The sequence below is a fragment of the Oncorhynchus nerka genome, linkage group LG18, assembly GCF_034236695.1.
Source record: "Oncorhynchus nerka isolate Pitt River linkage group LG18, Oner_Uvic_2.0, whole genome shotgun sequence".
Classification (NCBI taxonomy): domain Eukaryota; kingdom Metazoa; phylum Chordata; class Actinopteri; order Salmoniformes; family Salmonidae; genus Oncorhynchus; species Oncorhynchus nerka.
The window spans coordinates 43485937-43504669 of record NC_088413.1 but is presented as its reverse complement, the minus strand read 5'-3'; the positions used below and the strand labels follow the sequence as shown (position 1 = coordinate 43504669).

The following is an 18733-nucleotide window of genomic DNA, read 5'->3' as shown; positions in this document are numbered from 1 at the left end:
GGTGGAACACTTCAATTACCAGTTGAGAAATAAAAATAGCTCCTTTTTTATTAGTCATTCACCAAAACAGTTTGTAACACGCGATTGCATTTAGAATTGTTGCTCAGTGAATGAATGGTCTTCATAAAGCACATGTTTTACTCTAGCTGCACCCAGCTGAGGAGCAGCAGGTGAAATCCCACTCAAATAGTCTGTATGCTGTGCACGTGTAGTTGTTGGATAAATAAGATGCATGACAACTAACAAAAATACAACCAGGCCAATTTCATTTTAAATTATGCAAATGTTCCTATAGACCGATAAGCATGACGGTCAAATATTTATTTCCATCGACTGGTATTTCCATCAATTAATAAAAAACATTTTGCAATGGGATTTTTTTTCTTCGTCAGTTTGGCCGGCAATTTTACTAGATGGTCTGCTGTGAGCTGAGTAACGAGCAAATCATCAGCATCCTAATAATGAATAGACCTTGTTCATTCTCCACTAATCTCTCTCACCACAGACCACACACACACAGACCACACACAGCGTCCAATAATAAATAAGCCCTGTTCATACTAATCACAGTCATGTAACGTGTGTGTGTGTGTGGCAGCAAAAAAAATCAATTACTGCTCTAGCCCCAACCCACACAAGCCCAGAGCTGCTCTTGTCTGAACGGAGGGGTGAGACCAACCCTCCAAGCTCCTATGTAGGACTCCCCATAGAATTAGAATGATGTTTTTCATTTCTATGCTAGGCCCTTAGCATATTGTTTCATGTTTAAATAAGGTTTTTGTCCTTGTGAATATTTAGGCTATATGTGTCTGTGCATGCACATGTTTATTCTACACTGTATCTCCATACAGTTGAGGTCTGGCATTGTGCCATTATTAATCTACTATCTGCCCATGTTACCCTGCCGGACCCTAGTAGTCTGCAGCACAAAGAAGCAGGATTCCTAGTAAACTATTTACCATCAGTGCCTAATGGTATCTGAAGGCTGGTTGTTGGACCCAAGGCAGATTGAACCAGGCCCCAGAGTCAACCCTTTAATTACAGGCCTCCACAGGGCCATCTACACCTATACGAACTTGGGGATGTATGCACATGGGAACGAACACACACATACACACACACACACACACACACACAGTCTTACCTAAGCTTGCAGCAGACAAAGAGAGAGGACGTCTATAGCAGGTGGACCCAGAGACATCCTGCTGTTTAAATGAGCGAGGACAGGTATTCAGGCTCTGCACCTGCACACGGCTGACGGTCTACAAGTATGTCTACCTCCCTGGTACAGGCCGAGTGGTCCTAATGCCTGCCAGGTTCACTAGACTAAAGAAGCTATGATAAGGTAGAGCAACATACGGTGGGAAAGAGAAAGGGAGAACAACTTTGCGAGACTGAGGAAGAGCGAAGGTTGTAGTGCGTAGAGAGGGAGATGGGAGGATGAGAAAGGGAGAGAGAGCGCAGATGAGCGGTATAACCTTCTCAGTTCTTCCTGAGCTCGCTCTCTGACTTTCTATGCCTGTTTCTGTCTCTCTTCCTCTCACTGTTTCTCTCTGCCTTTCTCTTTCTATGCCTCTCTGCTTCTCTGTCTTGGTCTCTGTCTCTGCCTCTCTCGTTCTGGCCTGTCTGGCTCTCACTCTTTGTCTCAGTCTCTGTCAGACCCTATAGACACTCGACGAGAAAGTCCATTAGTCTCTCATTAGGAGGACGTGACATCATTAAGTACAGTCGACGCTCTTACATTGTCATCAGACAGCAGCACTACTGATACACTACATCCTGTATTGTCATCCATCCTTCATCCGCTGTCTCTTTAATAGGATGTGTCGTTTAAATGTCACCCGACGCATCGCCTGTAAGGAATTGTCAAACAGTGGCCGTCAATGCTATGCCTCCTGGTTACAAGTCCTCATGATAGTAATGTATCGGTCCTCAAAGCACTTTACGATGTAAGAGGAGGGGCGATTTTTAAAACCCAAATGAGAAGACAAGAGAACACATTCCTTGTCTTGTGTTTAAACCATCAGTCATCGATACTGAAGTTCCCACTTGGTCCCACTGGTTATTTCTTGAGGATCCAAGACACAGACATAGAGGAGCAGCCTCCACCTAAACCCTTAAAGCCCTAACTGAAAGGAACGGCTTGTCGGCTATTGAGCCTGTTGCGTAATTAATGGCAACACTGAGAGGGGCCTGTCTCAGCGCTCTCTTTCAATTGTAGGTAATTGATCTTCAAAGCCAATACAAACGAAGGGAAAATCCTGAGTCTTTGACTGTGTTTGTGTGTGATATGATGAATAGATGTGTGTTTGTCTGTGACTGTGTGTCTCCTCTCTGTTATAGTCTATGAACTCCAGTCAAGTTGTTAGTGCTGGCTCCTCTGACCTCTTATCCTCTTTATCTGACCACACCTTACATCTAGCCAACACAGCTAAACTTCAGACATTTACATTACATTTGAGTCATTTAGCGGACGCTCTTATCCAGAGCGATTTACAGGAGCAATTATGGTTAAGTGCCTTGCTCAAAGGCACACCAACATATTTTTCACCTAGTCAGCTCGGGATTGGAACCAGCAAACTTTCGGTTACTGGCCCAACACGCTTACCTGCTAGGCTACCTGTCGCCACACACGACAGGTAGCCGAGCCTTCACTCCCTCTCGCTCATTCCTTCACTCACACACTGCTGGCTTGGATTCCTTCATTCAGAGAGTCACCTAGTGACCATCTGAGTGTTGCTCACTTTTATTTAAATGCACTTATTGATCCCATGGCATTACCACCCAGCATTATTGCTATTTTGGTATTTTATTAGGATCCCCATTAGCTGTTGCGAAAGCTGCAGCTACTCTTCCTGGGGTCAACACAAAACATGAAACATGACATAATACAGAACATCAATAGACAAGAACAGCTCAAAGACAGAACTACATACATTATGTCATGACTCCCACCAGGGGCCTCATGGCCCTATACTGTAGTAACAGACACCATTATGGCATGGCACCAACAGGGGCCTCATGGCCCTATACTGTAGTACCAGACAGCATTATGGCATGGCTCCACCAGGGGCCTCATGGCCCTATACTGTAGTACCAGACAGCAGTATACCGTAACTCCACCAGGGGCCCCACATCTTCTCCACAGACCCCATTCTTATCTGTATGGTGTCCCCTCTTGCCCCCCCCCCCCCCACCCTTTCTCCCTTTGCCCCCCTGTCCCTCTGTCTGCCTCTTGAATCCAAAAATAAGTCACAGAATTAGCTGTTTTATATTAATGGAGTCACACAGAGATGCTCTTTTCATTTTCAGTGAAGTCCAGAGCAGGACAAAGCAACAGCTTGAAGAGCACTACCACCCCGTTGGTTTTCTACTTGCAACTGTTCTGTGTCAGTTTGCGGGGAAGCTACTCAGAACTTTCATTTTATTTTCTCAAAATATAAAAAGATGTCACAAAGTATTTGTCCACAAAGTACTGCAGGACTCCACTTCGACAAGTACAAATTGAGATGGTTACGATGTTATGAAATCCCAAGAATTCACTTTCTCAGAATCAAATATCCTATATCTCTGTACTGGCCACTCCAGTACAAAGAATGAGGAAGTGGACTAGGCCTCTGTTTAAATGTTCACTCACGCTCCCACACATTAGTAGTCACAAAATAAAAATAAAACATTTGTGGACTTTTTTGTCAAGGCTTTGGGTGTTTGATCAATAAAAGAAGAGTCAAAAGCACTTGTGTGTTTTGGTTAAATCATTAAACAATTTACACACACACCATTCTCCCATTGTGTGACACACAGATTATTTTGAAGCTCTGGAGCATTAATCCACACCGGCTTAGCTCCTGGTCTGTTTGACATAGAAAGACTGCATTAGACATCATTGATTAGCCATCTTGCCTCGCGGGCCACAGGCAGCGCGAGACAGATTTAAACATCACTTTAGATGAGTGTTGTGGTGGGCTAACGACAGAGCGGGACTAGGGAGAGCTCGGAGGTCTTCAATGTAACATGACAGAGCAGGGTTTTAAACTGCTGTATAGATGACTCCAGGTCCCGGTTTAGGGTCTCTTCAGTTGGTGTGAACATTTTGATAATTTTTTAAACATTTATTGAACCTTCATTTATCCAAGAAAAGCCCGTTGAGACCCAGTTTCTTTCAAGGGGAGACCTGGCCAAGAAGGCAGCAACAATCAGAACATTACTTGATTAAAACATTGAACAATACAACATGATCCAGCCTTAGTAGTAGACACTCTGGCTGTCTAAGTTGTGCGTGTTGGGTCTGTGGTAACCCCTTGTGGCTCATGTTAGTGCTCTGGCTGTGATGAACATTGATAATGACCCTGTAGAATCCTGACAGTGTTTTTGCACTGCTCCTCTAATGGTGTGTGTGCTAATGTCATTAATGTCTGCAGTTATCATCCCTGTCGCACACACAGCTCTGCTATTGGGAGAGAGCTGAGAATAGCTGCGAGGGGAGAGAGCGCTGTGAGGGGGAGAGCTGCGAGAATAGCTGGGAGGGGGAGAGCTGCAAGGGGGAGAGCTGCGAGAATAACTGGGAGGGGGAGGCTGCAGAATAGCTGCTAGAATAGCTGCGAGGGGGAGAGAGCTGCAAGAATAGCTGCGAGGGGGGGAGAGCTGCGAGAATAGCTGCGAGGGGAGAGAGCTGTGAGAATAGCTGCGAGGGGGGAGAGAGAGAATAGCTGTGAGAATAGCTGCGAGGGGGAGAGAGCTGTGAGAATAGCTGCGAGGGGGAGAGAGCTGTGAGAATAGCTGCGAGGGGGAGAGAGCTGCGAGAATAGCTGCGAGGGGGAGAGAGCTGTGAGAATAGCTGCGAGGGGAGAGAGAGCTGTGAGAATAGCTGCGAGGGGGAGAGAGAGCTGTGAGAATAGCTGCGAGGGGGAGAGAGCTGTGAGAATAGCTGCGAGGGGAGAGAGAGCTGTGAGAATAGGGCGAGGGGGAGAGCTGCGAGAATAGCTGGGGGGAGCTGCGAGAATAGCTGGGGGAGAGAGAGCTGCGAGAATAGCTGCGAGAGGGGAGAGCTGCGGGGAGAGAGCTGCGAGAATGCGAGGGGGAGAGAGCTGCGAGAATAGCTGCGAGGGGGAGGGGGAGAGAGAGCTGCGAGAATAGCTGCGAGGGGGGAGAGAGCTGCGGAGAATAGCTGCGAGGGGGAGAGCTGCGAATAGCTGCGGGGGAGAGAGCTGCGAGAATAGCTGCGGGGGGAGAGAGCTGCGAGAATAGCTGCGAGGGGGGGGAGAGAGCTGCGAGAATAGCTGCGAGGGGGAGAGAGCTGCGAGAATAGCTGCGAGCGAGGCTGCGAGAGAGAGCTGCGAGAATAGCTGCGAGGGGGAGAGAGCTGCGAGAATAGCTGCGAGGGGGAGAGAGCTGCGGGAGAATAGCTGCGAGGGGAGAGAGCTGCGAGAATAGCTGCGAGGGGGAGAGAGCTGCGGGGAGAATAATAGCTGCGAGGGGGAGAGAGCTGCGAGGGGGGAGAGAGCTGCGAGAATAGCTAGCTGCGAGAATAGGGGGGGAGAGAGCTGCTGCGAGAATAGCTGCGAGGGGAGAGAGCTGTGAGAATAGCTGCGAGGGGGAGAGAGGCTGCGAGGGGGAATAGCTGCGAGGGGAGCTGCGAGGGGGGGGAGAGCTGCTGCGAGGGGGAGAGCTGCGAGAGCTGGGGGAGAGAGCGAGAATAGCTGCGGGGAGAGCTGCGAGAATAGCTGCGAGGGGGGGAGAGAGAGCTGTGAGAATAGCTGCGAGGGGGAGAGCTGCGAGGGAGAGGGGGAGAGAGCTGCGAAGGGTGGGAGGGAGAGCTGCGAGGGTAGAGGGAGAGCTGCGAGGGTAGAGGGAGAGCTGCGAGGGTAGAGGGAGAGCTGCGAGGGTAGAGGGAGAGCTGCGAGGGGGAGAGAAATGGGGAGCGAAATGTAGGGATAAAGAGGGAGTGAGGGGGCTGGGGTTAGTTGAGGGAAAGAAGGAGACTGAAATGGATGGAGTGGGCTAGAGAAAAAAATGGAGGGAGGAAGTGAGGGGGCTGGGCATAGCTTAAAGTGAGAAGCTGAGGGGGAGAGAGAAATGGAGGTAGAGGGGTAAAGAGATAGATAAATGGAGAGAGGGGTGAGGGGCTGGCGATCGGTATAGCTCGGAAGCAGGAGCATGGGGACACTTTCTGTATGTGTGTCTGCATAGCATGTTGAGGATGTGCTAACATTGGACACCCCCTGTTTTGAGAGTGGGCCATAGCCTTGGCTCCCTGAGCGGCGCTGTCTTCACGCCCCATACAAATCTACAACGCCATGATGATGGTATTTTGTTACACTGCCACCAATGGGGAAGATAATTAACTGCAGTGACTGAAATAGGAGAGGGGAGCTTGAGAAGGCGAGAGAGAGAGACTGAGAGGGGGTTTGTGTGTGTGTGGTGCCAGGGTAAGGCTGGAGGGGTGACAGGTGGCACGGTTTTTCCCTAGAGGATAAACCAGTGGAGATGAAAATTCAACCTCCTTCCTCTCCTCCTATCTCATTTTCCCTCTTCCCCTATTCTATCTCTCTCCTCATGTACCCCTTTTATTGACAATGTTTCCTTCCCTCTTTTCTCCTTTCAGGCCCTGTTCCATACTATCACCAACTCCTCTTTTCAAATCATCCCCTTTCACACTTTTTTTTTATTCCTCCTCTCCTCTCTTCTCTTCTCTCCTTCCCCTGTTTCCTCAGTAGCTCACTCAGAGTGTGTGTGGAGTGTGTGGGGGTGAAACAGCCCATGTTTGGTTTGGCTCCACGGTGAAGTGAACGGTCTCCTCATGGCCTGACTGTGTAGTTATCTGGGAGCTATACAGAAAGACTCATATGAAGACCAAATTACAGCAGAGGAACTTGTTGATGCAATGAAAGCCTTTAAGTCCCAGGAAAACTCCAGGGCTGGGTGGCATACCAAACCTTTTTTGATGTACTCAGAGGCATTTTTTTAAACCACTCCTCTAAAAATGGTAGATTATCCAATACTGAACAAGGTCTGATTTCATTATTACTGAAAACTGGAAACAAAAATCTGGGAAACCAGGCCTTGTATTCATAGCTGACTTTGAAAAGGTTTAATGTACGACTGGAATTTATATATAAATTCCTGGAATATTTCAATTTTGGAGAATCACTTATACAATGGGTTAAAGTTATGTATAGTAACCCTAGGTAAAAACTGGTAAATGACTACTTCTCAGAGAGTAATAAACTGCCAAGAGGCGTAAAACAAGGTTATCCACTATCAGCATATCTATTTATTATGGCCATTGAAATAGTCGCTATTAAAATCAGATCCAACAATAGTATCAAGGGCATAGAAATCCTGGGCTTAAAAACATGTCGTTATTCATCTTTTCATTTTAAATCCACAATTAGAATCCCTCCACAGCCTCATGGATGATCTAGATCCTTTCTCGATTACAACCAAATGATGGTACTATATTACGTATTGGATCACAAAAATATACAACTTTTACATTACCGTGGAGTTTACCAATAAAATGGTCTAACGGTGAAGTGATCATACTTATATCTACTTATATTCTGAAAGAAAGATCTCATTCCAACACATTTCAATAGAAGGTTAGCAAACAAAGATAAGATCTTGCTACCATGGAAAGGAAAATACCTGTCTATTTGTGGAGAAATCACCCTGATCAACTTTATGGCCTTGCCTACACCTGGCAAGCCAGACACAAGTTAATGGGCCTATTTATATAATGAATAGGGCAGAAATTGTTTAAATGTTAAAGCGTTAGACCTCTCACTAAAGGCTTTAGTAAGATGTTCAAGAATGGCCTTTTACCCTTTTATTCAGATTACAAGTGCACATTCAGGTATTTTAAAATGAAATGATCTCTCATATTGCTATTTTTAAAACAAGCCATATAAAGTTGGTTGCAAATTCAATTTAATCGCCTGGAAAAGACAAAACAATATTATGGTTAACTAAAATATTTATTTTTTGAAAAAGGTATATTTGTAAATGATATCCTAAATAGGGCTGTTGGAGTTATGTCACACACGTAGCTAACAAAAATATATGGAAATGTCTGCTCTACTCAAAATTACAACCAACTAATTGCAGCATTACTGCAAAAATGGAGAGGTAAGTGGAAGGGGGAGAAAGTAAGGAACTTGTTTGTCGGGCATGCATTAAAGGAAATTATGGTAAATCAAAAGTACCAGTTTAATTTAAGGGCCGAAAAATTGAAAGCTGTGCCATAAAGATTGCACAATTCTTGTGGAAGAGCTTTTTAATTGTTCCGATTCCATGGCACATGGTTTTTGAACTGATACACAAAACAGCGGCAGATTAAAAACTTTGAAATTATTTTCCAAAATTCTTGCAACCAGTAGAATGTTATATATATGGGGGATACAACCATCCCAGCTCTGCAGATTTAGCTGCAAACTGTCCACACTTATTCATTCAAGGATTTTTCTTTATTTTGACACATGGAATCATGTAGTAACCTTTTTTTTTTTTTTTTACATAAATCAAAATGTATATTTCATATTTGAGATTCTTCAAAGTAGCCACCCTTTGCCTTGATGACAGCTTTGCACACTCTTGGCATTCCCTCAACCAGCTTCACAGGGTAGTCACCTGGAATGCAATTCAATTAACAGGTGTCCCTTACATTGATGGAAGCCACAATCTATCTGCAATATTAAAATGGATCTACCCCCTAAAAAATAAAACAATTATTATCTGGGAGTTGAAGAGAGGAGAGGCTGCTGCCTATAGTGGATCTGGCCCGGCTCACTCACTCACTCACTCACTCACTCACTTACTTACTAAAATGCCCACCGGACAACCATCCAATCTCCCCCCACCCTATCGTGAGAGGATTATGCTTAAATGATGCAGGGTTAAAGTGTGTGGTTGTGTTTTTGTCCGTGTGCCTTGAGCATGTTCATTCCTCAACAAACGACTGAAACACTGGAAACCAGGGAAGCTTGACTGCATGTAGAAATGGAGCACACTGCATACATGTCCACTTTAGCCAGTTCTAGTGTCACTGACGTTAATGTGCTGCTAACAGTTTAACTTCCTCCACTGCCCGACTGCCCCATACTGGGCTACAAACCAGTGATCTTCTCAAATCAAATTGTATTTGTCACATACACATGGTTAGCAGATGTTAATGCGAGTGTAGCGAAATGCTTGTGCTTCTAGTTCCGACCATGCAGTAATATCTAATAAGTAATCTAATCTAACAATTTCACAACTACCTTATACACACACACAAGTGTAAAGGAATTAATAAGAATATGTACATAGAAATATATGAATGAGCGATGCCCGAACGGCATAGGCAATATGCAGTAAATGGTATAGAGTACAGAATATACATATGAGTAATGTAGGGTATGTAAACATTCTATAAAGTGGCATTGTTTAAAGTGGCTCGTGATACATTTATTACATACATTTTTCCATTATTAAAGTGGCTGGGGTTGAGTCAGTATGTTGGCAGCAGCCACTCAATGTTAGTAATGGCTGTATAACAGTCTAATGGCCTTGAGATAGAAGCTGTTTTTCAGTCTCTCGGTCCCAGCTTTGATGCACCTGTACTGACCTCATCTTCTGGATGATAGCGGGGTGAACAGGCAGTGGCTCGGGTGGTTGTTGTCCTTGATCTTTTTGGCCTACCTGTGACATCGGGTGGTGTAGGTGTCCTGGAGGGCAGGTAGTTTGGCCCCGGTGATGCGTTGTGCAGACCTCACTACCCTCTGGAAAACCTTACGGTTGTGGGCGGAGCAGTTGCGGTACCAGGCGGTGATACAGCCCAACCGGATGCTCTCGATTGTGCATCTGTAAAAGTTAGTGAGTGTTTTTGGTGACAAGCCAAATTTCATCAGCCTCCTGAGGTTGAAGAGGTGCTACTGCGCCTTCTCCACTCTCTGTGTGGGTGGACCATTTCAGTTTGTCCGTGATGTGTATGCTGAGGAACTTAACTTTCCACCTTCTCCACTACTGTCCTGTCGATGTGGATAGGGGGCTGCTCACTCTGCTGTTTCCTGAATTCCACAATCATCTCCTTTGTTTTGTTGACATTCAGTGTGAGGTTATTTTCCTGACACCACACTCAGAGCCCTCACCTCCTCCCTGTAGGACGTCTCGTTGTTGTTGGAAATCAAGCCTACCACCGTAGTGTCGTCTGCAAACTTGATGATTGAGTTGGAAGCAGGCATGGCCATGCAGTCATGGGTAAACAGGGAGTACAGGAGAGGGCTGAGAACGCACCCTTGTGGGGCCCCAGTGTTGAGGATCAGCAGGTTGGAGATGTTACCTACCCTCACCACCTGGGGGCGGCCCGTCAGGAAGTCGAGACCCAGGGTCTCGAGCTTAATGACGAGTTTGGAGGGTGCTCTGGTGTTAAATGCTGAGCTGTAGTCGATGAACAGCATTCTTACATGGGTATTCCTCTTGTCCAGATGGGTTAGGGCAGTATCATTGTGATTGTGTCATCTGGACCCATTGGGGCGGTAAGCAAATTGGAGTGGATCTAGGGTGTCAGGTAGGGTGGAGGTGATATGGTCCTTGACTAGTCTCTCAAAGCACTTCATGATGACTGAAGGGAGTGCTGCGGGGTGGGGCGATAGTCATTTAGCTCAGTTACCTTCGCTTTCTTGGGAACAGGAACAATGGTGGCCCTCTTGAAGCATGTGGGAACAGCAGACTGGGATAAGGATTGATTGAATAACCAGCCAGCTAGTCTGCACATGCTCTGAGGACGCGGCCGGGGATGCCGTCTGGGCCTGCAGCCTTGCGAGGGTTAACACGTTTAAATCTTTTACTCACGTTGGCTGCAGTGAAGGAGAGCCCGCAGGTTTTGGTAGCGGGCCGTGTCAGTTGCACTGTGTTTTCCTCAAAGCGAGCAAAGAAATGGTTTAGTTTGTCTGGGAGTAAGACGTGGTCCGCGACGCGGCTGGTTTTTCTTTTGTAGTCTGTGATTGACTGTAGACCCTGCCACCTACCTCTCGTGTCTGAGCCATTGAATTGCAACTCTACTTTGTCTCTATACTGACGCTTAGCTTGTTTGATTGCCTTGGAGGGAATAGCTACACTGTTTGTATTCGGTCATGTTTCCGGTCACCTTGCCCTGAATGAATGCTGGCACCAATCCACGGTTTCTGGTTGGAGAATGTTTTAATAGACGCTGTGGGTACAACATCACCGATGCACTTGCTAATGAACTCACTCCCCGAATCAGCGTGTTCATCAATGTTGTTGTTCGACGCTATGCGGAACATATCCCAGTCTACGTGATAGAAGCAATCTTGACGCGTGGAATCCGATTGGTTGGACCAGCATTGCACAGACCTGAGCACGGGTGCTTCCTGTTTTAGTATGTCTATAGGCTGGCAGCAACAAAATGAAGTCGTGGTCAGCTTTTCCGAAAGGAGGGCGGGGGAAGGCTTTATATGCGCCGCGGAAGTTAGAATAAAAATGATCCAGGGTTTTGCCAGCCCGGGTCGCGCAATCGATATGCTGGTAAAATTTAGGGAGCCTTATTTTCAGATTAGCCTTGTTCAAATCCCCAGCTACAATAAATGCAGTCTCAGGATATGTGGTTTCCAGTTCACATAGAGTCAAATGAAGTTATTTCAGGGCCGTCGGTGTCTGCTTGGGGGGGAATATACACAACTGTGATTATAATCAAAGAGAATTCTCTTGGTAGATAATGCGGTCGGCATTTGATTGTAAGGAATTCTATGTCAGGTGAACAAAAGGACTTGAGTTCCTGTTTGTTGTTATGATCACACCGCGTCTCGTTAATCATAAGGCATACCCCCCCCTCGCCCTTCTTCTTACCAGAGAGATGCTTGATTCTGGCGGGTATCGATGCGTGAAGAAACCAGGTGGCTGTACCGACTCCGATAGCGTCTCTCGAGTGAGCCATGTTTCCATGAAACAAAGAATGTTAGTCTCTGATTTCTCTCTAGAAGCAACCCTTGCTTTGATTTTGTCTACCTTGTTGTCAAGAGACTGGACATTGGCGATTAGTATGCTCGGGAGCGGTGCACAATGTGCACGCCTACGGGGCCTGACAAAGACCACTCCGTCTGCCCCTTCTGCGGCGCCGTTGTTTTGGGTTGCCGGCTGGCATCCGATCCTTTGTCCTAGGTGTTGGACCAAACATTGGATCCACTTCGGGAAAGTCCTATTCCTGGTCGTAATGTTGGTGAGTTGCCGTTGCTCTTATAGTTCCTCCCGACTGTATGTAATAAAACCTCAAATTTCCTGGGGAAACAATGTAAGAAATAACACACAAAAAACAAAATACGGCATAGTTTCCTAGGAACGCGAAGCGAGGCGGCCATCTCTGTCGGCGCCGGACCATACGCCTTAACAGTGTTCCAACGGGTTGAGCTACCCAAAAGGTACTTCTTGGATGGCTCAATCTGACATTGCAAGCTAGCTTTGGAGTTTTTTTGTTTAAAATTTCTTATCGTTGTTGCATTGTCGAGAGGGAACCGGCAAGTGATAATTTCGTATACCATGTGTATCCTGTGCATATGACTATTAAAACTGGAAACTTGAGTGAGCTTTCTGTATGTTCTTAACTCCGTTACAATAGGATGGCTGATGCTAGCAGATGGAAAGGCTGATGCTAATTGATGACTAGTAGATGATTGCCAATGGTAGCTGATGCTAGCTGATGGCTAGTGCTACAGTGGTTGATATCTAATGCTAGCTGGCATCCATATAGCCACATCTGACTGGCTAAAGGAGAAGTCATATAATGAAGTGAGCCTCTGTTCCCAGACGGTGCTGATGTGGAGTGGTCCCCTGACGGTTAAGGGGTTACAGAGGGGTACAGGGGGTTGCAGGAAGAGCCTGTGTGTTTTTGGCAGGGGTAAAGGGCTAAAGGGAGCTCATTTCACGCCCCTTTATTTGCACAGGTCCCAGGAGAGCGACATTATCAACTCCACCAGCTGGTTCACACACGGCATGGAAATCACATTACACTTAACGGCCCTTCAGATGCAACAATGTGCTTGAGAGATAATGCTGAACGTGTGTGTGTTTTTGTATTTGCCATCTATTTTCATGCCCTGTTGGTACAAAACTGAGTCTGTTTTGATAACGATGATGGCGTTCTTGACACTGCCGCTAACAATGACGACGTTGACTATGATGACCTTGACTCATGGCCATGATGTTGATGATTACAACGATGACAATGAAATGGAGGACGATGATGAGTAGTCAACCATTATTCCAATGACGTATTCTCCCCCCCCCTGCAGGTGCACCGTCGGTCAGCTGAGAGACTGCGTAACCTGTGCTGCGCCAACAGAGGCACCTTCATCAAGGTGGGTCAACACCTGGGAGCCCTTGACTACCTCCTACCTGAGGAGTACACCTCCACCCTCAAAGTCCTGCACAGCAGAGCACCACAGAGTTCTATGGAGGAGATTCAGCAGGTCATCAGAGAAGAACTGGGGAAGGAGGTAGGCCTGGGGGGGTGGGTGGTAGATCCTGAAGTAGATGTGTTTGTATGTTTATTGATTGTGAATATGGGGACAGTGGAGTTTTTAAAAATCTTTTTTGAGCATTTAATCCCACTGTGAACTAAACAAGTGGGAAGATTGTCTGGTGAAAAGCTTGGTAAATCAGGCCCTTGGTTCTGAAAGCACATTGGTTCTAAATAAGGACTGTTGGTTCCAGAAGCGTTTTGGTTATACTGTAGATGGGTCTTGTGTCTGTTTTGTTATGACAGTCTTTTAGACTGTGTCTGAGACGAGGTAATTGTTCTGTTATTTGGGCACGACTTTCCTTGGTCCCTCTGTCACTTTCTGATCTCGGTGTGTGTGCGCATGTTAGATGGTCCTGTCATGGTTAGTTGGGTTCACTGCAGCAGCCAAATTATCCCTCAGTCTCTCCTCTCTTTTCTACTCCTCAATCTCTCTGTCTCCATGCACGCACCTCTGTTTATGACAGTTGTTCAGTTGAAAAGCCAAAGCTGTTTCCCACGTCCCCTGGCTCTATTTAGATCAGGAATTATTGATGGTACAGAGAGGTGTAGCTTGGAGGCAGACAGACAGGTTGTTTCTCTCTTACAGCAAAACACTGATCCTGGACCTGATCTTATTCTTATTTTCAATGACGGCCTAGGAACAGTGAGTTAACTGCCTTGTTTAGGGGCAGAACGACATATTTGTACCTTGTCAGCTCAGGGATTCGATCTTGCAACCTTTCGGTTACTAGTCCAACGCTCTAACATTGATCCTGTGATGAAATCATCCAGCCAGAGGCACTGTACTAAACACTTAAGCAGACTTCTGCTTAACATTAAAGGTACCAGGCTTAACTTCATTTGTCCTGAGATTTTCATTAAACATGTGTTAGCTACAGTATGTGAGTTAGAGGAGGAATTTAAGTTTATCATGTCTGACAGATTTCTGTTTCCTTACTCCTGAGCTGCTGACCTGTTGCACCCTCGACAACCACTGTGATTTTTATTATCTATGAACATTTGAACATCTTGGCCATGTTCTGTTATAATCTCCACCCGGAACAGCAAGAAGAGGACTCGCCACCCCTCATTGCCTGGTTCCTCTCTAGGTTTCTTCCTAGGTTTTGGCCTTTCTAGGGAGTTTTTCCTAGCCACCGTGCTTCTACACCTGCATTGCTTGCTGTTTGGGGTTTTAGGCTGGGTTTCTGTACGGCACTTTGACATCAGCTGATGTAAGAAGGGCTTTATAAATACATTTGATTGATTTAACTTTGTTCAGTTGTCAATAAATGCCAGACATGTTCATTGTGAATTTAAAGTTTCAACAGCTGTCTACTTCATTATAAATTATTTTATTATTGGTAATTAGAAAACTACCTCAACATTTCTTTGTCACTCGTCTGTTGTTCCTCATATGGTTAGAAAAGTTTCAGAACTCTTTTTACAGATTACTCTCGTGTGTGTGTGTGTTGCAGGTCTGCTGCGGCAGATATTACTTTGTCTTTGTTTCCAGCCGGCTTATGAAGTCAAATCAGGGTAGGCTATTTGTGTGAGAAGGCATTCATTGGCAGGCCTATTCTAGATTCTTCCCGGTACATCATCATCATTCAGTGCCTCGGAAGAGATTAAGGTTGTACGAGCAGCAAGGCGTGACATCCACACACATTTCCTGCTCCTGAATATGTGTAAATACCTTCTCTCTAAATACAGGGTAGGGAATTATCAATGTGTTGCCTCTGATAGTCCCGACACACACACTGTGTGTGTATTTGCGCCACACACAATATGAGTGTCAGGTATCACAACGACAGTAAGGGACTGGTACTTTAGATAGCTACATTTTTTACCCTGGGTGAGTGGTACTAAAACATACCAGCGACATTTTGTAATTATACTATACCATTGATGTGCTAAGGCCTGAACTCTGTCACATGGTCGTGGACAAGGCCTAAGTTATTATGTTCAGAGGGCCTACAATGTGTTTCATGCAGGTTTACTGCTTAAGACAGCACTTCCTGAGAGCAGACTTGGGGCAGAATTTTTAACTCCTTCTCTCTCTCTCTCTGTGTGTTTCTTTTTAATCCTCCAGATTTACCAAATGCACCACCAAAATACAACATTTGAACCTCCTTTTCTGTTAAAAGCCAGAGCACGTCTCGCTCTAGCAGACTGTTAAGACCTGCACCCTTTACTGTAGCATCCTTGAAGAAGGTGTGCCTCTTGGAGAAATTATACTTTTATTATTTGGGCCGTAAAAGTCCTTGTTTTTATGAATTTGAGATTAATACGAAAGATGTGTGCTTGAATTAGGAATTGTTCAGGCTTCAAGTTGGCTCAAAATAGGCTATTGCTGCTGTGGCAGGAAGGGAGCGTTCAGCGGCTGGCAGGAGTGTGTTTGTTTTTCGATTAGTTTGTTTATTGTGTGTTTGTGTTTTGCCGCTGCTCCCTCATGCACAACCTCTTTACTGACTGAGTGAACCACATTAATCAGTGTCTCACACATACACGCACACACACATCATGGGACTTATGGAGAAGGAGGGGTGAAGTATGATAGAGGGAGGAGCACCACGTAGTGACTTCGGAACGTATTCACACCCCTTGACTTTTTCTGTATTTTGTTGTCGAAAATCAAAAATTGATTACATTTAGATTTTTTTTTGTCATTGTCCTACACACAATACCCCATAATGTCAGTGGATTTTTATTTTTATTTTTACAAATTAATTAAAAGCTGTAATGTCTTTAGTCAATAAGTATTCAACCCCTTTGTTATGACATCCTAAACAAGTTCAGGAGGTCACATAATTTGCATGGACAATAATAGTATTTTTTTTTAATGACTACCTTATCTCTGTCCCCCAAACATTAACCTATTTGACAGAGTGAAAAAAAGATGCTGGTACAGAATAAAAAAATTCCAAACCATGCATCCTGTTTGCAACAAGGCACATTTTTGGGGGTAAATCCAATACGACACATTATGGAGTACCACTCTCCATATTTTCAAGCATAGTGGTTGCTGCATCATATTATGGGTATGTTTAATCGTTTAGGACCGGGGAGTTTTTCAGGATAAAAAAGAAACTGAATGGAGCTAAGCACAGGTAGAATCCTTGAGGAAAACCTGGTTCAGTCTGCTTTCCACCAGACACTGGGAGATTAATTCACCTTTCAACAGGACAATAACCTAAAACACAAGGCCAAATCTACACTGGAGTTGCTTACCAAGAAGACAATGAATGTTCCTGAGTGGCTGAGCTACAGTTTTGACTTGCATCTAGTTGAAAATCTATGGCAAGACCTGAAAATGGTTCTCTAGCAATGATCAGCAACCAATTTGACAGAGCTTTGAAGAATTTTGAAAAGAATAATGGGTAAATGTTAGGCAATCCAGGTGTGGCAAGCTCTTATGAGACCTACCTAAAAAGTCTCTCAGCTGTAATCTCTGCCAAAGGTGCTGCTACAATGTATTACTCACAGGTGTGAATACTTATGTAAATTAGATTACTTTATTTCATTTTCAATCCATTTGCAAAAATGTCTAAACATGTTTTCACTTTGTCATTATGGGGTAATGTGGTAAGATGGGTGGGAAAACCAAATCAATTGAATCAATTTTGAATTCAGGCTGTAACACAACAAAATCTGTAATATGTAAAGGGGTATGAATACTTTCTGAAGGCACTGTATGCTGCTGCCATAGTTGTTTGATTATAGTGATTTAATATTACCATTTGTTGCTGCTATATTGTTTATTACGATTATTATGACCATTTGTTATTTATTCTGCCAATTTTACCCCGTTTACATGTACATTCCTTCCTCAATCCCTCCAGCACCCTCTACATTGGAATAATGGTACTGCACTGACCTGTATATAAGACATGGCGTTTTCGTGTTTCTTTTCTTCTTTCTCTTCTCTCGCATTTCACTTGTTTCATTTCTGATCTATATTACTACCTCTATTGTGCATTTTACATTCAGCATCACTGCGTCAAGGGAAATCTACTATTCTTTCTAACAACAAAGATGTCTACATATGCACTGTGTACGAAACATTAAGAACACCTGCTCTTTCCATGACACTGACTGACCAGTTGAATGCTTGATAAGATCTACCCCTTATTTATGTCACTTGTTAAATCCTGGCACCTATTACCATACCGCGTTCAAATTCACTGAAGAACTTGCCCATTCACCCTTTGAATAGCACACATGCACAACCCACGTCTCAAGGTTTAAGCATCCTTCTTTAACCCCGTCTCCTCCCCTTCATCTACACCTATTGAAGTGGATTTAACAAGATTCATCAATAATGGATCACAGCGCTCACTTGGATTCATCTGTTCTGTCTATGCCATTGACAGAGCAGGTTTTCCTAATGTTTTGTACCCTCAGTGTACATCTCTGTTCAATATCTCTTATTCTTCCATTCCTTGACCAGTTGTCTGGGACAGGGATGTTGTTTCAATGTGCCAATTCATAGGCAAGTTCTCATCATTTGAGGCTACTAAAGCCCATGAAACTGGTCTCTGAGATTCTTGATAGGTTTAGGAAGCTCAGACCCCGTGTGTGCCCTGCTATCATGGCCTCTCTTTTGTACAGGCAGATGTTTACTTTTTTATTGTCAGTGTACCCCCTTCTGTGTCATTCAGTCCATTTTTTTTCATCTCTTGATTGCTGCTTGAATGGACTTCTTCCCTTCTCTCAAGTCCTTGGCTGCTCTCTCAAGAACCTCAAGAGGGGATAGACCCCTTCCTGTTTTGTGTTTGTATATACGGGGCATGATGATTTCTGCTCTGTAACAATAAAAATGCTCCATCTTGAGTTCATATTGCATGACACATTGCAAAAATACTTTGCATATTGGCCCAGGTCCAGATTGGAGTTGAGCGTGTGTAAATGGAACATCATTTCCTTTTTTATGAGTTTTTCTCTCTCTTCGTATTCTGACCTTGAACTTAAGCTTGAGAATAGCATGCTATTCACCCACTATTCATGGGTGCTCAAATAAATGGTGTGGAAGAGGTGTGTATACAGATACGCCGTATTCTGACCTTGACTTAATTCCCCCCAATAATGCCGCCACCTTTACATGCGAGGAAACGATGAATAAGGTCTAGCAAATCCCACCCGTTTCAAGGTGGAAAAAGCATTTACTTAATTTTTTTCTGATTAGAAATAACACCATTGTCCGTGCACTGTAATTTACAACTTGATAAGATCTATTGATAAGAG

General features: G+C 44.7%; 1 protein-coding gene across 2 annotated transcripts in view; it reads left to right on the top strand.

Moving 5' to 3' along the window:
- adck1 (aarF domain containing kinase 1) overlaps positions 1-18733 on the top strand; it is a 179502-nt gene that overhangs the window by 64725 nt on the left and 96044 nt on the right. For both annotated transcript variants that reach the window (XM_029687485.2, XM_029687486.2), the window contains exon 4: positions 13284-13487. In XM_029687485.2, the coding sequence (XP_029543345.1) occupies positions 13284-13487 (204 nt within the window). The remainder of the gene's footprint in view (positions 1-13283; positions 13488-18733) is intronic.